Below are 21132 nucleotides of genomic sequence, written 5' to 3'. Positions count from 1 at the left end.
TAGCTGCATTTTTACATGCCGTTTCACAGTCCGACCTCGTGGTGTTTTGTTACTGGTTTTGTTGAATTTACTGGCCAGGCGTTTGTCAAAAAAAAAAAAGTAAATGGCAAAGTATGAAGCGATGTGTCAAGTTTGTGCCGGCTTGTTTTGGTATAATTTTCTGCACAACATGAGAGTTTGTGATGCTCGTACTGTCTTGAATGCAAAATGCTGAGTTTAAAAGATTAAATCATCTTCATTAAGTTGCATTTTAATAATTTTAATAAATGTATAGCTTAAATTGCAATGCATATAACTGATAGGCCTTTGTGGATATAAACTGCGCCTTAAAGGTCCCATATTGTAAAAAGTGAGTTTTTCATGTCTTTTATATTATAAAGCAGGTTTAAGTGCTATATAAATCCTGTTAAACTATCAAAACGCTCAATATACAGAGAAATACACACAGCCTGTATTCAGAAATTGTGTGTTTGAAACAAGCCGTTAGGATTTCTGTCCTTTTGTGACGTCACAAATATACAATATTTAGACCATTACACGGTTTTAAACATAAACATTCTAAATGTGTCCCAGTTTATTTCCTGTTGCAGTGTATGTAAATAACATCAGCTGACAGGAAGTAAACACGGACCCAAACTGTTGCCTAGCAATGCAATTCCGTTGCAATTCCGTTGAAATGTACTAAAACGGAGCATTTCAGACAAACGGTAAATACAGGTATATTCAGGCAGACAGTACGAGGAAAATAAAGTTTTTTTTTACATTACAGTATGTAAACATGTTCTAGTAGAAACACAAAATACAAGTATGAACCTGGAAATGAGCACGATATGGGACCTTTAAGTTAAATCTAACTGGATCTTTTGTTTTTGGATTGTGAAGTGTCCACTTGTGCACGAAGGCATAAACCTGGACTTGGCTTTGCAGGACGGTTGACAGAGGGAGAAGATCCCCATTTAAGATTTGGCGCAGCCTGGCTCCTCTTGGCGTGAGAGACACAGCGCTGTCTCCGGGCCTGTGGCAGTGCCAGGCTCAGCTTAGCTCTCTCTCCAGGGAGAGGTCAAGCCCGAAAGGCTGCTCCAAAATTATAATTAACATTCAACCTTCTAGTATGACCGGCTGGGGGACTGTACTATCCTAAACCGGGAACACAGGGGACGAACAAACTTAATAATATTTAATTCTTATTATGTTATGAATAGTATTGAGGAGTTGACTCTCTTTGTTTTTATGCTCAACAGCAAAAGGGACCACTATCAGGTTTTTATTGGGGAGCAAATGAATCCAATAAAGTTGGCACTGCAGGGTCAATTGAGGGACAGCAGGGGACGTCAGCCTCGTCTCAGCCTCCTCGGGGCTCGCTCCACCTCCTCTCTTCATCCACTGACAGATGGTCGCTCCCATATAATCACACGCTTCCGACCCCTTCTCAAACTGTTTGTGGTGAATCGCTATTTTCACGAGGCATTTTGTAAACAGCATTCTTGTGCTTCCTTTGGGTACCCATGAGAGGTTGCCAGGGTTACCCACACAGACAACGATGTCCGTTGTTGTGAAATGTGAGGAGCCTCATGGAGGGACGGGGCTGGCGCTGCTTAAATCATTTGGATAGTCGATTAGATGTAAATCCACAGAGAGGGCAAACTAGGTCAAGATTTTACCTTTAAGTGGATCAAGAGATTGGAGTCTTAGCAGTGCTCCGTGCTAACTACACAACTGGCTTTCATGTTTGACACCTTTACTTTGAACAGTGGAAAAGAAAAGAAATCAAATCACCTTTAAAATCTAAATGCTGACATTCTAATTTATCTTTATACTATGAGCCAGGGGTGTAACATATTGTTGTAAAAACAATACGTATCACTTTCCATGGTTCTGATACGATTCAAGGGCGATATTTGGCTCATCTAGAGCGATACGATACGATTCAATAAAAATCCATTCAGTGTGACTGTGAAATAAACAGCTGATACTGGACAGTGCAGGTCAGGATGCCTCAAAGTTCTTCTTGTAAGGGAATCAGGGATAAATTAATTATGGATATAAACAAGTAAACACAACGATTAATGGCAAATAGTGCTAGAGTTACCTGGGCGTTCGGTTTTAGCAATCCGCGTGGAAAGATCAGTCAAGTTGCTGGCCTTTGCATATTCTGCAAACAGCGAGAGATTTATCAACGACATCTCCCTTTTTGCAAAAAGCCAAAATGTTTCCACATGCGCTGTCATTCAATGTTCGATATATTTTACATAAAAACAGCATATTCATGGTAAATTCCAGTGTTCGTATTACACCGTAGCTTCTGGGAGAGTCCTGTTTTGCAAAGGTGGGAAGGTACTGTACACAGTACTGTAAAAACACACAATTCAAATGATTATGATTATTTAAACATTTGCTTTGATTAAAAAAATGGTGCTTAGAGCTAGTGTTATGAAGTTAATCAGGTCATAATTATCTCTCTATTATCTATTTTATAATGCTGTGAAAACAACTGGATTTATTCAAGTTTCTCGCCAAAGACGTAATTTTTACGAGGTTACATGTGAACACATCATGATAACGTTGTAATTTACCTTCGCCCAATAGTCTCTTTTACTGAGCAGAGCGTGAACGCCTCATAATAATAACTCAATGGCACCTCTGTTAACGTTAGTAGCTCCGTTATTTAACCAAGCAGGACTGTGCTGCCCACTGGCTGCTAACAGGTAACGTTACTAACACTGTGGATTACAACAGCATTATCAGGGAAAAAACATTGTGCGTCCCCTCAGGTTTAGTAGTTGTAGCGCCATGCTTTTGAGTGCTTTTTTTTTTTCTTCTCACTGCCGTGTCTCCGGTCCCAAACAAACTGAAACATGACACGGCGTGCGTATGCGTCATTGTGCATGCGTAACTGTCAGAAAGCATCAATAGGAGGAATCGATAGTCACGGAGGGGTGAGATGCCAAGGAATCAGACAACAGGGAACAATTTACCCGCATTTGGCGGATGCTAATTTCAGACCCTGCATATAAAGTTTGTCGTGCTTAAATACAAGGTGCAAATTTTTAATATCGATACAACCGATTATTTTCCTTGCAAATCGATTTTAGATCGATATACTTCCCCCGTGAAGGACAACATGCCGAGTACCTCTCGATGTAGTTGGATCGTAGGAATATAAATGGATGTAGTAGATGAATCGTTACACCCGTACTATGAGCGATTGAATCTGACCGACAGCTCATCAGGGTAAGTGTGGGCTATGTGGCACTATTGCAAAATCAGAATATGATGATGTCTTACCTTGATCCCTTATCAGGGGGGCCCTGTTGTGAGATGGCCCAGACTGGTGTTGGACAACAGGATCCATGGGCCCGCTGGTGGGGCCTGGGTTTTGGGAGTTTTTGGGTGTGGTTCTGTAAAGGTGCAGGCGGCCCGTGATAGGGGTGATTGTGAGAATGGGGATGGTTGTTGTTGTTGTTGTTGGGGCCTGGGGGGTTATTGCCTCCAGTGGTAACTTTAGCCTGGGACTTTCCTGGATTGTTCCTGTCCCACAGGTTGACTGCCTTGCTGTAGGTACCAGGGTCACCCCAAGCTGAGGTGCCATCGTCTATCTCCATCTTACGTCGGATTGAAGGCGGGGAGGGCTCTTCCCAGCCTGTAGCCTCGGCCGAGGACTCCTTCTTACCGCCGGCCCAGTTTCCACCCTGCTTCACTGTGCCTGAGCCGGCCCAAGAGCCCATATTCCCTCCCTCACTGCTACCACTGGGCCCAGCCTGAGGCTTGCCCCCCCAACCTTGGGGAGGGCCACTGGGACGCTGGCAAACTTGCTGCTCTCGCTGCTCTCGCTGCTCTCGCTCTCCCCAGCCCCCATTTCCTCCAGATGCAGGCATCCCCGGTCTTGAAGAAGACATTCCCCAGCCTCGTTGGTTTTCCTTCCAGCCTCCTGCTTCTCCCTCCCACCCCGGGTTTGTGGGACTCTTTTTGCTCTCCTCTGGTTCTCTCCAGTCCCCGGCATTATTGCTCCCTCCACTATTGCTCCAGCTGTGAGATGCTTTGGGTTGCTCTCCCCAGCTCTGGGATGTTGCCTGTTTGCGAGAATCATCCCAACCAGATGACTTCTCCTCTCCCCAGGATTGACCCCCATTCTTGGGTATACTAGGGGGGGGGGCTCCTGGTGGAGCATTCCCCCAGCCACCAGGGCCACCTGGGGACTTGTTGGTTGGCTCTCCCCAACCAGAGCTAGGCTGGTTGTTAGCAGCTATGCTTCCACCCCAACCTGAAGCTCCCTGAGAACCAGGCACATCATTTTTGCTCCCAGGATCAGTCCTCTGAGAGGGGCCCATGTTAGTGTTGGAGGGCCCCTGGGCATCGCTTGGAGTGGTTGGGCCGGAGCCCCATGATTCAGCGGCGGCTGCCTCACTCTTGCGTTTAGCTTTGTCCATGTCCCAGGTGGTGTGCTGGCGAACAGGGGTCTGTCCCCAGCCCGTGTTACACAACACCCTGGGGTCCATATCCTGGGCAGGCACCAGAGGAGCTGGATTATCTCTGGATGAGGGGTCTCTTTGCTGGGGATGTCCTTCCATGCTGTCACTGCTGCCTTCACTTGCAGCCGTTGTGCTCACAGCTCTGCCCCAAGGACTAGCCTGTGGCTCCTGGGGAGGAGAGCTGGGGGTATCCCAGCCTTTCTGGGCCTCCTCAGTGCGTTGCTTCCCCCAGTTTCCACCGGACTGTTCACCCCAGCCTCCAGAGTTTCCTGCTCCACCCCCTCCACGGCCCCAGCCAGAGTCCCAGCCAGGTGCCTCTTTAGATGAAGGTGCCTTTGAGTCGCCACTGTTACCCCATACTGAGCTACCATCTTCTCCATTGACCTGTGAGCCCCCTGGGGTCGTCTGGCCCATGGAACCCAAGCCTACAGGTGCACCACCCCAATTAGGCAAGTTGCGGATGGGGCTGGGGGGTTCCTGCCTATTAGCGTGATTTGGTCCATCAGTTTTAAGGTTCTGAGGTTCTGAACTGAAAGACACATTCGTGGACGGGGAGGGGTGTGGCTCTGACGCGTCAGAGGCCATCATGCTACCCCAGGCGCTGCCGATCCCCGTCGAGTTGCTGTTAGTGTTGGCTCCGGTACAGGTGCTGGTCTGGGCTGGTGGGGGGCCAGGCGGATTACAGAGGTTGGGTGTAGGTTGAGGAGGTGAAATGGTGTTGGCTCCCCCTGAGCTGCCTCCCCCTGTGCCACCCCCATCGTGCCCTAACATGGGCCAGGCAGACGGGTTGGCATTAGGGTTTAGGTTCAAGTTATAGTTGGTGGTGGAGGATGATGAAGAAGACCCCCAGCCCCTGCTGCCGACTCCCCCCACAGGGCTGTCGTTCTTCCCTTCACTCCCCACTGAGGACTGAGGGGGGCAATGGGAGGGTCCAGGCCCAGAGCCCCAGCTGCGATTGGCTGCAACCTGGCTAGAAAGCATGCTGGTTCCAGTATGATTGGCAGGGATGGGCCCACTGTTGGCCTTGCTGCTAAGGTGGTTGGCAGAGAAGTGGCCTGTCTGGCTATTGGCCCCCGTGGCCATATTCACTGTACTACAACTACTACTAGTACTACTGCTGCTGCTGCTGCTGCTGCTGCTGCTGGTCAGGCGACCAGGGTCAGTGTCCAAAGGGCATCCTCCTGGAGGGGCCTGGCTCTGGCTGAGGGTAATAGATGGCCAAGCCTCAGTGTCCTTCTGGTCAATGATCAGTTGATCCCAGCCACTGAGATTGGTGGAAGATGCAGCACTTGTGGCACTCCTGTTGGCTGGCAGGTGTCCCCAGAGGGGATTATCATACTGGGCTCCCGGGCCACTCTGTGGGGGCAGTTCTGGACGGGAGGAAAGAAAAAAGAGCAGACATGAGCAAGAGGATGAAAGAAGAGAAATATAAGTTATGTACAGTACGTCATCACACCCACACATGCTTAGTAAGGTTGAAATACCATGGCAACATATAAGGTGTCTACTTATGCTTACATAGACTTCACAAGATGCTTTATTAATGAAAATAAATACCACCCACACTGAATATGCAAAACACAAAGAGAGTGACTAATATGATCGCAGAGGGAGCTTTAATTAGATAATAAATACAACATCTACTGTATGCACTCTATTGAAACACTATCACACAGTTTTCATACATTTGTTTTCAAATATACTATGACTCAAGTCGGGAGTAATGCTCCTCAGTATGACAGTGTTGTACTTCAAAAATAGCTGCCTAATAAAGAAGTCATGGATTGAGCTACAAAGTCGTGTCTCACATGCTTGATTGTCTTGGTTTTTTTAGTAGTATTCTTGATGCTTTATTGGCAGTTCTCAAAACCAAATATTACTGAAACTGAAAAAGATGGTTTTAAATATTTTTGGTTCATCAGTGTAGTGGGAATTCAAACATCCGTGAAGCTATTTTATTGTCATTGTAGATATTGTCCAACATGTTAATGGGCTTGTGGTAACACTGCTTGTTTAGGGTTTATAAAAATACTTTACCAAATCAAAACATAACAACAAAAAACAGATTTCACTGTGGTTGCATGCACCACTAATGATGATAATAAAAGTTACCAAATTTAGAGGTTCTATGTCGAGTTAAAATGAACCAAATGGAAAATAGTATGACATGCGAAATCTTCAGACCAGCGCGATCCTGACTGACTTTACTGTCTTTCAGAGGCTCTGGTAGGTTCAGTTTTAGAGCTAGAGTGAAGACACGGTCATCATATGAAACTACAAAACCTAAAGAAACCATGGGTACCAACCATGCTTCCATGTCGGGAAGGAGGCTAAATAAGTTTTAGCGAGGAAAAACTGGCATGACCATTTTCAAAGGGGTCCTTTAAAAAAGACTAAAACGGGTCTATTGTGGGTTTCAGAGGGTTAATTAATGCATGTGTTTGTCACATATGATTAAAAATCCCTAAAAGCTAGGCGCTGTATATTCCTAACAGGTCACCCCAAGAAGAACTCTCATATTTGGGAACCACATTAGAGGATGTTATCAATAGCAGCCGAGCCATCCTTAACTTCTGACCTCCTGTTATGACCTCGACTTGACACGAAGCACAAATACTCGGCACCAGCCGTAGGCAGCCTGTCTCCTCGCCGACACGTCAGCCTCCATCTGCCTCCATCTGCCTGTACAACTGCTCTGACAACCCAAAGTATTATGCTTTGGCTTTATTTCTCTTAGATCTCCATGGAGTGAGTTGAGCGAGCTCCCTGGAGTTCCAGTGTGTATATAGATCATGTCGGTACAAACTGAGCCCAGTTGCAGATCAGAATTGCTGTACTTATCAACCTGCAGCCAAATCATTTACTGCTGTCCCTTGTGCTGCGGCGGCTTGTTGTTTACATGTGCCGTCACATGCATGCTGCTTAGTTTGTATGCAAAGACTCAACAACAACAATAACAACAACAACAACATGAGGGAAGTGACAGCATTTGTGCACCTCCTCCTGTTTTCCAGCTTACTTTGATGCTTGCAGCTAAAGGAGAGAGAGGAGGCAGTGAGAGAGCAGAAGGGGGGAAAAAGAGGGCACTGTGTTTCTGACACACACACAGCGCTGTCGTTCTGTAGCGTCACTCCACTGAGAAGTGCAGGACCGCCATTTTCTCAGTCCTGAACTACAGCCAAAAAGGCTCTGAGCTACCGCCTGTATCTCTCCACCATCTCCGCTTCAACAGCACGCACTCGCAATCATAAACGCAAAGCATTAAGAACATAACAGTGCATGCATAATCGCTGCAGCTTTAATGTTTGAAAAGTGCTGATCCACACAGGGAGCAAATACAAGCCACCAAAACAACACAGCAGAGGCAGAGAAGAGAGGCTGAAGAGGAGAGGAGGGGAGATGTGAAACCCAGGAGTGAAATACCTGTGGAGAGGTGCCTCCCAACCATCCTGTACAGAGCTAGGTTTTAAGCGACGCAGCGACCATCCTTGTTTCAATATGTCTGCTCGGCTCGCCAAGCTGAGGCTCATTTTTGAAATGCTGCCAAGAAGTTGCACAGCTCTTGCGCGGCATGAGACAACCCTCCTCCTCCCCCCCTCCCTCCCTCCTCCCTTCCTTCCTCACCCCTCATGCTCTGTCCCTCCCACCAACACTGCTTTGGCTGGGTCTCTCCTCTTCTATCTATTGCCTCCCTCTGGCTTTATTTATATCGTGCTCTATTCCTATCCTGACGGAGGATATTCTCCCTCTCTGGAAAAGCACCGAAAGAAGGCTGGTTGGGGGAGGGGAGGCAGTATTTGGTGGTGGTGGGGGGGCTTGGTTAACAGCTGAACGATAAAACCTGGAGACTTTCATTATGCACTCACGAGGCATGAGGTAAAACAAAACAAAAGGGGGGACTCTTCCAACCTCCCCCCCGCCCTCAACCTTTCAAAACTGTCACTAAATATTTAGCCAAAACCACTCCATCTGCAATTAGCACTGCCGCCCACAATGGAAAGCCTGCTTGAATAGCAGTGGCAGGCAAAGAGAAACCTCACAAAAGCCCCGCTGCACCCCCCTCCGGTGCTGGAATGACAATTTTCTAACACACGCACGTGTTGTATGTATGAACAGGCATATCATCAGATCACGCATGGTGACAAATGTCTGTTTTTGTTTAGATTTATGATTTATGCCATGCAGGAACGCTGTGATTACAAGCAGCAAGCACCAGGCTTTGGACAGGAAGCTGGTGCTCTGGGGAGGCATTTCTGGACACACACAGGGCGAGGACATGAAATGAGCAAACTCAAATGGACCAGAGGCCTGTACTACAAAGCGAGTTCAACACACCCAGGGTATCTTCTCCTTATCTGGCTTAACTAACCCTAACAAACATGATCCCTCTAAGCGGTCCGACGACGCTGGTTATCAACTCAGTAAATGTGACCAATCACAAACATGGACAAGTCTACTGTCAGCAGAGCGGCACATTTGACAAACTATTACATTAGACAAATACTAAGAAGTTAAACACGTAATCCAGACTAAAATCAGAATATATACAGATATATTCGTCTAGATGCTGCAGTGATATAATAAAAAGCTTTCAGAGTATAATGGATGAATAGATTGTACTTCATTATGACCTTTGACAAGATCGCGGCGTGTATGACTATTTCAACCTTCTTTCAGCTGCGTCCCCGTCTCCGCTGGTGTGAAACGGACTCGAGAGCAAGTAAAGAAAAATATATAAAAACATAATTCAAAGTGGTAAACACCCACAGCATACAGCCAGCTGTCCTTCCTGCATGTGTCAGTTTAAACTGTGTTGCTTTTAGTCTGGATTATGACTTAAACTTCTTCGTATTTGTGTAATATTATCCTACGATCTGAGCATCTGAGCTCTGATTGGTCAGTAGGAGGTGCTTTTACACAAGTTGATCTCTTATCTTGAACATAACCTGCTCCGGAGCATTCAGCTGTTCAGCATAAGTTACCATTACCCCAGTAAGAAGTGAACCACCGTCATAGGACTGAAAACCCTGGAGGGTTAACCCTGAAGTTACCTCACTAACCACAAATCCTGCTTGGTAGTACAGACCTCTGGTCCCAAACATGGCACTGGAGCTTCAGGGTGGGGAAGAAGTTGCACATAGAGAGACAACAGAGGAAGACGTGCATTATAGACCTAATGGAAGGAGGGCGGAGGATAGCCGGGGTTGGCAGCTCGTCAAAAGAAGAAAAGAAAAAAAAAAAGTGCAGCAGTCCCCCGGATCAAGGCTGGTATTGTTTACAAATGATCCCAGCGCCCACGCAACAACACAATAAGTCAATGTTTAGTAGAGAACAGAGTCCCTTTATGGCCGAGGTTCAGCCCCCTGTGCCTCTCCACTGCGAGGACCCTAACATGCGGTGAGGTCATGCCGTGCTACTGCATGGCCGCTCGCTCCTTTTGTGTGTTAACGTACACACTAGTATGTGGACACTGCATCTACTGTGTGGATGCACACACACACACACACACACACACACACATACACTGGCAAAACAGAAAAACACACACTCCACATCCTGAATGCTCAGATCAGCAGGCAAACCTTCCCTCCATGCAAGTCAAAAAAGTCTTAGTTTGTCATGAAACTTGTAGAAGTATCAGACTGTGAAAATACGTAATTAGAAAGACGTGTGACGACCACTCCACTCCACTAGGTGTCCCGTTGTCTTTTTGCTGGTTCTCCTTTGTTTTGCAGGAGAGAGGGTCGTCAGGCTGATGAGCCACACCTGGGCTCGGTGTGGTGGGGGTAAAAGCTCTCTACCTTCCGACAGATGTCTTTCTCCCTTGGCTGGCACACCTGTTTTGGTTTTGTTTGCGGCAGACATTTTCACACACTCACACATGCCTACATTACTGATTACTGACTTTCCACATTTATTTAGTTATTTATTGTTAGTTTATCAAATAAATGCCTTTTACTATTTTAAAACTCGTCTGGTCTCCCATTTTTGTTGCAACCTTTGAGCCGGGTTGTAACAAATGGGGGGCTCGTCCGGGATATGAACACACCCAAATATTGCATAAGTGACGTCTCTCTCTCTGAAGCTACGATGTGTGTGTGTTTCCCACTGGGATGAAGTCACACACAGCAACGGGTTTGATCCTTCTTTCTCTTCCCGGCTGATAAAAAGACCAGGAGTCGCTGGATAGAACACATCAGGTCAGATAACGTTTCATCTGTGCGTGGGACATAGCTATGTTAGCTAGCTAGCTAGTGTTTGTGACGTATATTGTGCGAGACGAGAGATGTAGTTCACTGAGGGGTTTTACACAAAACTAAATGATACTACGACAAACTGAGACTTTCTTGACTTGCAAAACTATGTTTTAAATTGACAAGATTCATATGTGTGTTTCATGGCGCAATTCAAACGGGATCAAAAAAAAATATTTATCTCTCTCCGTTGACTACCGTTCAGATTTTTTTCTGAAATAAGGTCCCATGGTGGTCCACCAGAAGGGGCGGGACTTAGCCGTTCTATACAAGGGTCAGGTTAAGAGGGATCATGAGGAATAAAAAATACAGAGACAGAGATGGATGTTGCGAGATAGACGGAGGAAGTAATGTAGGAGGGCTGTGTGGGCCTCAGCTGGACTGATCCCGGCTTAATGAAGTCCCCCGAGGGGGCAGAGAGAGGCTGGATGGTACCGAGCTGACGATGCACGCTGCCAGCCAGATGAACGAGCTCTCTGACACACACACACACACACACACACACACACACACACACACACACAAACATGCACCTCCCAGGAATGTGCCATCTCTGTGTTTAATGGTCACATCCCAATTGTTTTTGATTTGGTGCACTGGAAAAAAATATGATGTATATATTTATAATTAACAACATAAAACAATGACAGATATTGTCCAGAAACCCTCACAGGTACTGCATTTAGCATAACAAAATATGCTCAAATCCTAACATGGCAAACTGCAGCCCAACAGGCAACAACAGCTGTCAGTGTATCAGTGTGCTGGGACTCGTGGGGACCCAAAGAACCCATTTTCAGGTCAAGGGAAACACTGACCAACATTTACTGACATTTTTTGCATTGCTAAGATTTAAGGGTCTAGCGTGATGCCAATATGAGCGAGCAGAATAGCTGCCATCAACTGTAGAACCAGGACCAGGAGATTTCTTGTAGGCAGCAAACACACATAACAACTTGGCAGCCTTTTGTTACTGCGACTGTTGGGAATGTGCTGAAGTGGCACGTATAGTTTGTTGGCCGTTAGCTGAATTGTATTCAACCCAGGAACAAACAGCGGCTTAATGACAGGGACCGAATACATGCGAAGGATTCCTGTTTCCTATGGATGCTTTCAGTTCTGCTGTTGACGTTATTATCTCAAAGGGAAAGAAGACCAACAGAGGGATAAAACATGTCTTTTAAAGAAGTACACATCTGAGACATCTGGTCGTCATGTTTGCCTGCGAGTATCCTCTTTCTATTCCTCCTCCACCACCAAAGGATAAACCAGGTCAAGGGCTTCCTCCAGCATGCCAGTCTTAAAATAGCTCGCTCTCTCACGCCTCCTACATGAAAGGGCCCTGGGATATGGATTGTTAGCCAAGAAAACGGCAACACTGGGAGAAGGCTATAATAATGGGGGAGATTGACAGACTTACATATAGTATGTGCAGCCTGACTAATCCTGGCTGCCCCGGGGCCAGCGAGGGTATGTGTGTGTGAGAGCTGTGGTGTTGGCGGTACAGCGGAGGTGGAGGAGGTGAACGTCATCGGAGAACAGCGAGCAGAGAGAGAGAGAGAGAGAGAGAGAGAGAGAGAGAGAGAGAGAGAGAGCGAGGCGAGATAGAAAAAAGAAAGAGTGAGCGCTCAACATTTGTGGTTAACAGAGAGCTGATGTTTAATCACATCACAAGACGTCCCAGTCCTCTTTGAGGGGATTCCCAAGGCTCTTTTACAGCATCATCAGCAGACTTAGAGAGCACATCAAGTTTAGCACGCACAAACTCTCTCTGTTCCCCCACAAGACGAGCTATTAGCACATTAGCTGCACTGTTCTTCCACTTGACGAGGCCTGTTTACATTAAGACGCTTTATTTGTTGGCGTCGGCCTCTGTTGTGCTGAGCGAGTACAATGCCTACTGGTACATAAAACCCTGATCACTGCTTTATGAGCTTTAACTAGAGGGTGTTAATGCAAAAGGGGAGTAGCTATAAATCATTAGTGCCATATAGCTGACACATTTTAGGACTACAAGCTAATTTGATTAGAGAACAGTCAAACTAAACAAGTCAGAGAAGGCCGGCAGTGCATTACTGCCACACACAGACTAATAAATGCACATAATGAGTGAATACAAAATTGATTTTCCTGTCATTTAACTAAATACTAGGGCTGTGTATTGGCAAGAATCTGGTGATATGAGACGTATCATAATACAGGGGTTAGATTCTATATATTACGATATATTGCGATACTGTAAGCAAGGCCATATATTGCAATTTTTTAGGACTGTCAAAGTCTACGCGATAGTAACGCAAAATTCCTGTTTCAATTTTGACCCATTTTTTATGCATTAAAAAGGTTGACACATGAATTGTAATTCCTGTTAATTTTGATTTTTCACCAAGTTGTTGGTGTACGATTTATTATCTTAATAATAAATAAAAATTCTGTTGATTTTGAAAATTTTTCACCAAGTTGTTGGTGTAAGATTTATTATTTTAATAATAAATACAAATTCTGTTAATTTTGAAGATTTTTGAACTAAGTTGTTGGTGAACGATTTATTATCTTAATAATAAATAACAATTCTGCTGATTTTGAAGATTTTTTCACCAAGTTGTTGGTGTAAGATTTATTATTTTAATAATAAAGTAAAAATTCAATTTGTAAAATTGAAATAAAAAAAGTATTTATTTGTTACATTTTGTTTTATAAAGTTAAGAAAACAATGTTTAGGTTGAGTCTGATGTTGCCGTACACATAAAAGAACAGTGACTTCCACACAGTGAGGCAAACAGCTTATTAATTAAACACTGGTATCAGATCGGTATCGGGATTTAAAAAGTGGGATCGGTGCATCTCTAGTTGTTTACATACATGCACGTTGTATATATGTGGGGACACAGACTACGTTTATCAGCCCGACTTGTCAAGAGAGCCGACATGTGACCGCCCGGGTAATGAAAGCCGGGGTTAGGCGAGGTGGAGTCAGCGGATGGAGAAGAGGGAGAGGGGAGGGAATGAATGCAGCTAGTGTGCTTCTACTGTTAGTTATCTGCAAGAAATGAAAGCAGGGAGGGAGGGGCGCAATCGTTATATCAGTAATGGAGGTGAGTTTACCTGTGGCGCTCCTTCTGCATGTGTTAAATAATATCTTGTAAACTACGCTGTGAGGTTTTTCAACTGACCGTAAAGCGAGATAGAGTGCCATGAGCAAAACTTCTCTGTGCAGCAGTTCAGCATGCAGTCTCTCTAGAGCTGTATATATATATATATGAAAACCTCCCACTGGACTCCTATCTGTCTCTCAGTCTGGAAGGTCCTCCTGTCTGTCCGTCCTAATGTAATCCGTCAGTTCAAAGACGCACAGAGAGCAAAAGCAGAGCGGAGCAGGCCTTGCCAGAGAGGGGCGGAGAGAAGCTGCAGCTTTTACCGTAAGCCATGAGTCACTTCAGCCCACAGTACTGGACCTCTGCCATGCTCGCTCTCTCCTCCTTTCTTTCTTTCTTTCTTTCCTTCTCACTCAGTCTTTCTATCAGTGCCAGGTCGGGCCCACTGAGGCGCCCAGCCAACTAGCTCGCTTGCTCCATATGGCTCCTCCTCCAAAAAAAACAGGAAATACTATAGGGCTGGTCAGCAGCAACGCTCAGCGAAGAGTGGGAAGATGATGACGAGAGGGAGGAGGCGGAGGAGGAGGAGGAGGAGGAGGAGAAAGAAAGGAGGACAGGGTAAACATCTCATCGCCATGGAGATAGAGCTGCATTCAAACAGCATCAGAGGGGTTGGACGATGCTCAGACACACTTATGGTACAAATCTTTTGAAGAATTTTCAACATCATCATCTTCAAAGAGCGCACTTTTACCACATGGAAATACGTAAGAACCTGGTCTACTGTGAGCCTCTGAAAGGAAAACACACACACATACAGAGAGATAGCCAGCTGTGTTTACTCTCCATCCTCTACCCCTGTATTCCTCTATCCTCATTTCTAATTCCCAGCCAGGCAGAGTGAAAATAAACAGCAGCACCTGTGATGCAAGTGCCTTCGCTCTGTAGTCGATTAGTCGACTAAAGCTGCGCGTACTCTGTGCGGTTTTAGAAATGTTGTTGTGTACTTCCTGCTCCTACTGTACGAGGAGATCGTTTGCGATGTAAAGCCAAAACTCACGATTTATGTGCTCACACTGTACATGTAAAATAGAGAAAAAAAACACGTCCAGTCGGCTGCTGCGGGCCGTTCTGTTCCGGCTGTCGACAGCTGTCAATAAAGATTTGTTTGAAAGCTCCGAGGCAGGTAAAGTTTGTTTGCTAGCAGAGGTCTGTACGGGTCACAATGCTAACGAGGCAGAAACGTGCTGCCTGGATCACCTATGCCATCCGGCGGCACAACGTTATACTGTGGCGAGGAAGACGTGGACAGTATGGCTTTTCCGTTTTGCAGAGAGAATTGGAGGAAAGCTATCTACGTGTTACCAGCTATATCTATAGTAGCCTACATTGTATCTTGATGGCTACGCTCGGATTACTGTAAGAAAAGCAGAACGGTGCTGAGCTGCATCTCATATTAATCTTCAAGTTTCCAGCTTTCAGATGATGTACACCACTTCTATGTGACATCTACTGTTGACCTGCTATCTCCCCCTAAACACCCCCTGTACCCCCCTAAAAAAAAGACAGAAACAGGTCTATTGTGGATCTCAGGGGGGGGGGTTAAAACCTTTTGCAAAATAAAAGGGAGAAGAAGATAGTGACTCGCCAACAGAGTGTCTGGGCTGACCTGTAGGCAGGCTGGCTGTGGAGGAAGAGGAGCAGGAGGGAGAGGAGTGTATGGCTACTGCCGCTGCAGGTTCAGTAGTGGCGGGACGTCCCGTCGTGATGAGAGGCAGCGTCCCGGAGGGCAGAGGCTGGCCCCTCTTCAACAGCTGCTTGTGCTCCTGCTGGCGGAAGCGCGGGGGCACCTCTCTCGGCGGGTAGCGCTGCTGGAGCAGAGGAGTCGGGGGCTGCTGTGCTGTCTGCGGCTGACCTCCAGAGGGGGCGCGCTTGCCATTGCCACTGCTTGGGGGTACAGACGGGACGGCACTGGGGTTGACGGGGGGAAGAGGAGGGGCGGGGTCGAGCTTGGCAGGGTCTGGCACTGTGGAGGTAGGGGGGGGGGGGTAACAAGAGAGCAGAAATGCAGGGATGAGGGAGGTAAAGGTGCATTAGGAAAAGCAGAGTTGTTGAGAGCACGCTAGTGCCAAAACAATGATTAGGCAATAAATACTTTACTGATTGTTTCATTTAATTTGTCATCATATTTGACATTTTTAAAAGCAAAAAAAGAACAACCAAAAATAAATCGTTTTAACGCCACTCATTTCTTTAACCCATCAACGCAACATGCGATTTTATGTACACAAATGTAAGTACTTGTACTCGGTCTGAAAAAAGTGGTATCGGTGCATCCCTAATTGGGACCAACCATGTCAAGAAGCAGCCGACAAAATTCTCCAAACTTATGCTAAATTTTGGCAAGTAAAAACTGGCATGGCCATTTTAAAAAGCGGTCCCTTGACTTGAAAATGGGTTCTAAGGGTACCTACGAGTCTCCATCGACAGCCCTACAATTTTTGTCATAGTATAAAGAACACGTCACCATGTAGCATAACATTTTATGCAATTAGAACCGTGGGATCTGCATTTATCGCAGTCTCTGTAACATCCAACATCTACTTTTTGTGCACTCTGAGCAACTGTCTGCTAAAAATTGCATGTAAACTATTAATAAAAAAATCGATGTTGCAACCTAAAAACAATAGATGACTGTTTGTTGCTGCCCTAAAGGTATCAGTTTAGCTCAAGTCTTTTTCTGGAACGCTGCTGTGGCTGAGCATTTCCCTCCGCTGATGCTTCTTCTTCTTTTCAAAGCCATGGTCACTTTTGGATGAGGACCATGACGCTAAATTCAGAAAGGCAAATGAGGAGAAATGCTTTTAAAAGATTTGTGTTCTCTCCAGGCTGGCTGAAGCTCGGTGCTGGCTGGTGCAGCGGTCAGTCTAAACACATGGCTGCTGATCTTTGGAGGACCAAAGAACTGTAATAATGTCAGGGAGGTTTCTGTAATAAACCTTCAGCCTTTAGGGAGGCCAACACACACACACACACACACACACACACACACACACACACACACACACACACAACTCTCACAGTCCGCCCCCCCGTGGTGCGTAGTCACAGGTTAGACATGATGGAGAGGTCAAGCACCAGATAATGGACTGAAATCTGTCTGCTGCATTATTGTGCTTCTATTGTCTCCATCAGGACAGAACTACAGAGTGCTCAGCCTTCAACGTGAGCTATTCATGCTTTGTGGCAGCTTATGATCACCTCTCTACCAAAGCTGATAGTTATTAACTGCTCGTGTGGCGGCTGAAGCCAAGAGCTCATGTCCCACTAGCTTTAGTTACCCTTAGCAACAGTGTGTAATTTTCTCTCTCTCATGTACACACACACACACACACACACACAGTCTACACTTTTCTGTGTTCATCTTTATTAAACCTGCAATAACTGATTTTTGTTGGCCACTTGGGGGCAGCGAAACCAAGATGTGATCACAACGTTGACATATCAAACTTAGCAAACAGCTGCTTACTCACACATTCAGCAGTTACGGAGCAACATTACCGTTCATTTGGAGGGATGTTTCTGGCCACGGGGCGGATGCAAGTCCAGTATTCGTTCTCTTTTAGCTCTGTGTTTTTATGTCTACCATCTCCTGAGAAATATCTGGCTCTTTCAGCTGCTCCACTATGTTCACCACCTTTTTTCGCTGAAAACAGCTGCGACTGAAATCAACGGTATGAATGCAGTTAATCCTGGTTTATGCGCACCAGAAAATTACGTCATCACGACTTTCGCGTTGTGCGTGAAGGGTCCGCAAGTTGTCGCGGTGCTCTGTCGTGCACCTCTGGATTTTTCTGACTACGCACGGACTGCCTGCACTGCGCTTTTCATTTCAGCATGGACGTCTTCAAGGGAAGAACGGTCTGTAGAGACATCTCTGCAACTGTTCATTGAGAGACCACAGAGACAGTCACATGACCACAGGGACAGTCACATGACCTTAAGTACTTGGAAAGAAACAGGCAACACACTGGAGAAAGAAGAGGCTTTCTGCTGCAGGCTGTGAAAGAATCTGGGAGGTCGTTTTGTAAAAGCTAAAAAAAAAAGGTTTCATGGAGAGAGTGGCGACCCGAGGGGAAGCACCGAGAGACAGGAAGTCATTTAGACTTGGAGGTAAGCGACAGTAATAATTACAGTACACAAATGACATGTTTTGGTGGTACGTCAGAGTTTAATGTTTACTACTGTTGCCAGGCGGCCTACTTTCCTTTCCGGTACCACTCGTTGACTTCTTGCTTATCTACAGAATATTTTGTTTGTAAGCCTCATGGCGTTTCGGAGCATATTGCAACGAACAACGCGCTGAGCATTCACGTGGGGTTCAACTTCGCTGAACTTTCAGGCAACTATCACTGCCATGCCTCTCACATTACACATAATCATTTGATCAATCGTTATCATAAAATATTGATTATAGCTACTTTAAAGACGAGCTCCTCGCCGTAAACAAGAAACGTCACTTTATTTCCTTTGATAACAACGTTAACAAAAAGAAGCCAAAGCTGTTAAGTGTTAATAAACCGTAGCTGGATGTGGAAGTGCGAGGTCAGAGGTCACCACTTAGTCAAACAGGATGATCAGCTCGGGGGCGGGGGGGTGTCACAGAGCCGCTGCTGGGTGAGATGCATCACGGGACACAAAGCACACGGGATTATCGCCTCAGTACATTTCATTACATAACAGAATAATCTGGTAAACTAGAATGTAAACAAAAAACCTACGCACACAGCGCACGAGAACAAACATCAGCTGATCTGACATAATGTGCACTCAGCCAAACAACTGATTTGAGTTCTTGCTGGTAATAAAATACAAGAGGGGGAGGAAGGAGAGAAAAAAAAGCAGCAACCGAAAGAAAAAGAAAATCTTTGTGTGGCCGAAACGAGTTCTAAAGAGCAGAGCTTCGCCATTGGCCGGCGTCCCGAGTGTGTGCAGCGAAGCAACGAATAACTGGCACACATGCGGCCGGGCCGACACACACAAAAACAAAGAGTTATGTAATTGCGGAGGCCCACACCGAGGGGAGAGGACAGGATGGTGTCGTGGAATATACGTTCACGCTGACATGTTCGCTCCCGTATAACAACCAATTACTTCTCTTCCTCGTGTTTCTGTTTGTGTCTGTCATGCATGTGTGGGGGGGGGGTTTCCTCTGTCATTTTTGTGCCCCCGAGTGCGGCAGTCTCTCTATAGACTACCACCACCACCACCGTCTGCATGCTCTGATCCAGTTTCACCCGCATCTGTCTGCGTGTCTCCCTCTCCCTGCAGCTAAGGAATCAGTGAGGGGGGGAGCTCTGGAGCTGGCCGCTCATCAGATTTCTCTACATCTGCTCCATTTCCTCTCCGTTCTTCTGCTTCATCCCTCCCCACCTTCCCGTGCTCCCCCTTTCTTTCTCACTTCATTCACCGTGATCTACTATTATTACCCTTATTAGTCTATTATTCCCGGCCAATTCTCCCTACTGATTTTTTTAAGAGGTGATTTCCTCTTTAAAAAAGAGAGAGGACTGTGTGGTTGTGCCACAATACATAATAACAGTCATGAAGGCGATCGTTATACAGTTGGGACTCTCTGATGTGTGACGTAGATTGTTCTGGAAGCTGGGGGGAAGGGGTGGGGGGGAAGCTGGCTGGCTGCTCCGCCAGCCAATCAGAGGGAGGAGACGAGGAGGGAGAGAGAGAGAGAGGGAGAGGGAGAGCGAAACAGAGAGCTGACGTACAGGAGGAAGGGAAGGAGGTAGAGCAGGGAGGGTAAAGTGATGAAGAGAGTGGTGTGTGTGTGTGTGTGTGTGTGTGTGTGTGTGTGTGTGTGGAACAGTCTCCGCCCCCTCTGAGCTCCAGTCTCACTGCCTGAAACCAGCTCGGCTCTAAATCCGCTTACAATTAGAACACTTTATGCTGATAGTACGCCACGCTGCGCCGGGTTCTTCTGCTCAGGACAACGACACAAGTCCTCAGGGCTGCACCATTATTTCGACCAATATTGATATCACGATTATTCAAGGACAACATTTTTATTCCTGTTTCACATTAAAATAAACAGAGCTCTGCTTTCACTTCCATGCTGTGCTACATTCCTGCAAATGTACAAATTAGGGCTGCACGATGTTGGAAAAAACTGACATTGCAATATATTTTTTTCTGCAATATGAAAAAAATACAGGAATATTCACCTTACCCTTTTGTTAGCTACATTTTAAAGTTAAATGCTTCAATCTGGTGCACTTTGAGAGCAGAATTAGCAACATTAAGACGCTAGATAAACAGTTTTATGCTCTTAATTTAATCATAAACACATTAGTTGTATAGATAATATCTATACCCAAAAGTGAAGCCAAAACATCTCGATAATTGGCTGGTGGCTAGCTGTTAGTTTAGGAAGCGCTTGATTTGATATGCAGCAGTTTTCTATGAGCAGAACATGCATTTTAAACGTCAATATCGCAGTCGATCATGTTCATTTAATTGTTGGATGCAATTGTGATCGCGATTAATATTCGATTAATTGTGCAGCGGCGGCCCTACGAGTTCTGCACATTTAGTAACAATGTTCATGAAGACAATCATAGATTGAATCATCAGCATCAGCAAGGTGTGTCTTATTAAAGCAGCAGTGGGTGGAAATGGAGCAAATATGATTTAAAAAAAAGTTGTTTTGAAAAACGGTCACTATATCCTGACAGTAGTGCATGAGACAGGTAATCTGAGAGAAACCATGTGCCTCTGTGTCCTCCGGTGCTCCTTACGGCATCTGCAAGATTTCACAGACCGGAGGAAAACAACCAATCAGAGCCAAGCTGGAGCCTTGCCGTCTCTGAGCAGCTGTCAATCACTCGCCAACTCTGATCAAACGGTCAAACTAGGCAGCGCTGATCAGATATGAATCAATATTCTGTTACTGTAATGCCTATTTCTCTCCTCAAATGTTCTAAGAAACATCTTGTAGTGTACTGTTTAGCTGTAAAATGAGAAAGTTTGTGACCCGGCAGCCATGTTGAGATCAAGTTGAGGAAATACCAAGCACCACCCACCAGGAAGAGCACAGCCAATAGGAACTCTCTCTCTCTGAAATGACCTGTGATTGGTCAAAGTCTTCCATCAAGGGCTAGATTTTTTAAAGCCTGAAAACAGAGCCATGAGGAGAAGCAGAAGTCTAGTTTTCTCTCAGAACACTTGAATTACAATATGCTGAAAGGTTATTATGGACTTTTTTGCCCAATGATGCCAGAAACGTGTTGCCTACTGAAGCTT

At 45.8% G+C, this 21132-nt stretch overlaps 1 protein-coding gene across 1 annotated transcript in view; it reads right to left on the bottom strand.

Annotated features, from left to right (window-relative positions):
• LOC119501138 (trinucleotide repeat-containing gene 6C protein-like) overlaps positions 1–21132 on the bottom strand; it is a 61516-nt gene that overhangs the window by 17709 nt on the left and 22675 nt on the right. Inside the window, 3 exon segments of the mRNA XM_037791275.1 lie at positions 3286–3385; positions 3387–5839; positions 15488–15844. Coding sequence (XP_037647203.1) covers positions 3286–3385; positions 3387–5839; positions 15488–15844 — 2910 coding nt within the window.

The sequence above is a fragment of the Sebastes umbrosus genome, chromosome 14 (genome assembly GCF_015220745.1).
Source record: "Sebastes umbrosus isolate fSebUmb1 chromosome 14, fSebUmb1.pri, whole genome shotgun sequence".
NCBI classification, from domain to species: Eukaryota; Metazoa; Chordata; class Actinopteri; order Perciformes; family Sebastidae; genus Sebastes; species Sebastes umbrosus.
The sequence above is the reverse complement of the archived record's forward strand: the minus strand, read 5'-3'. Positions and strand labels throughout refer to the sequence as shown.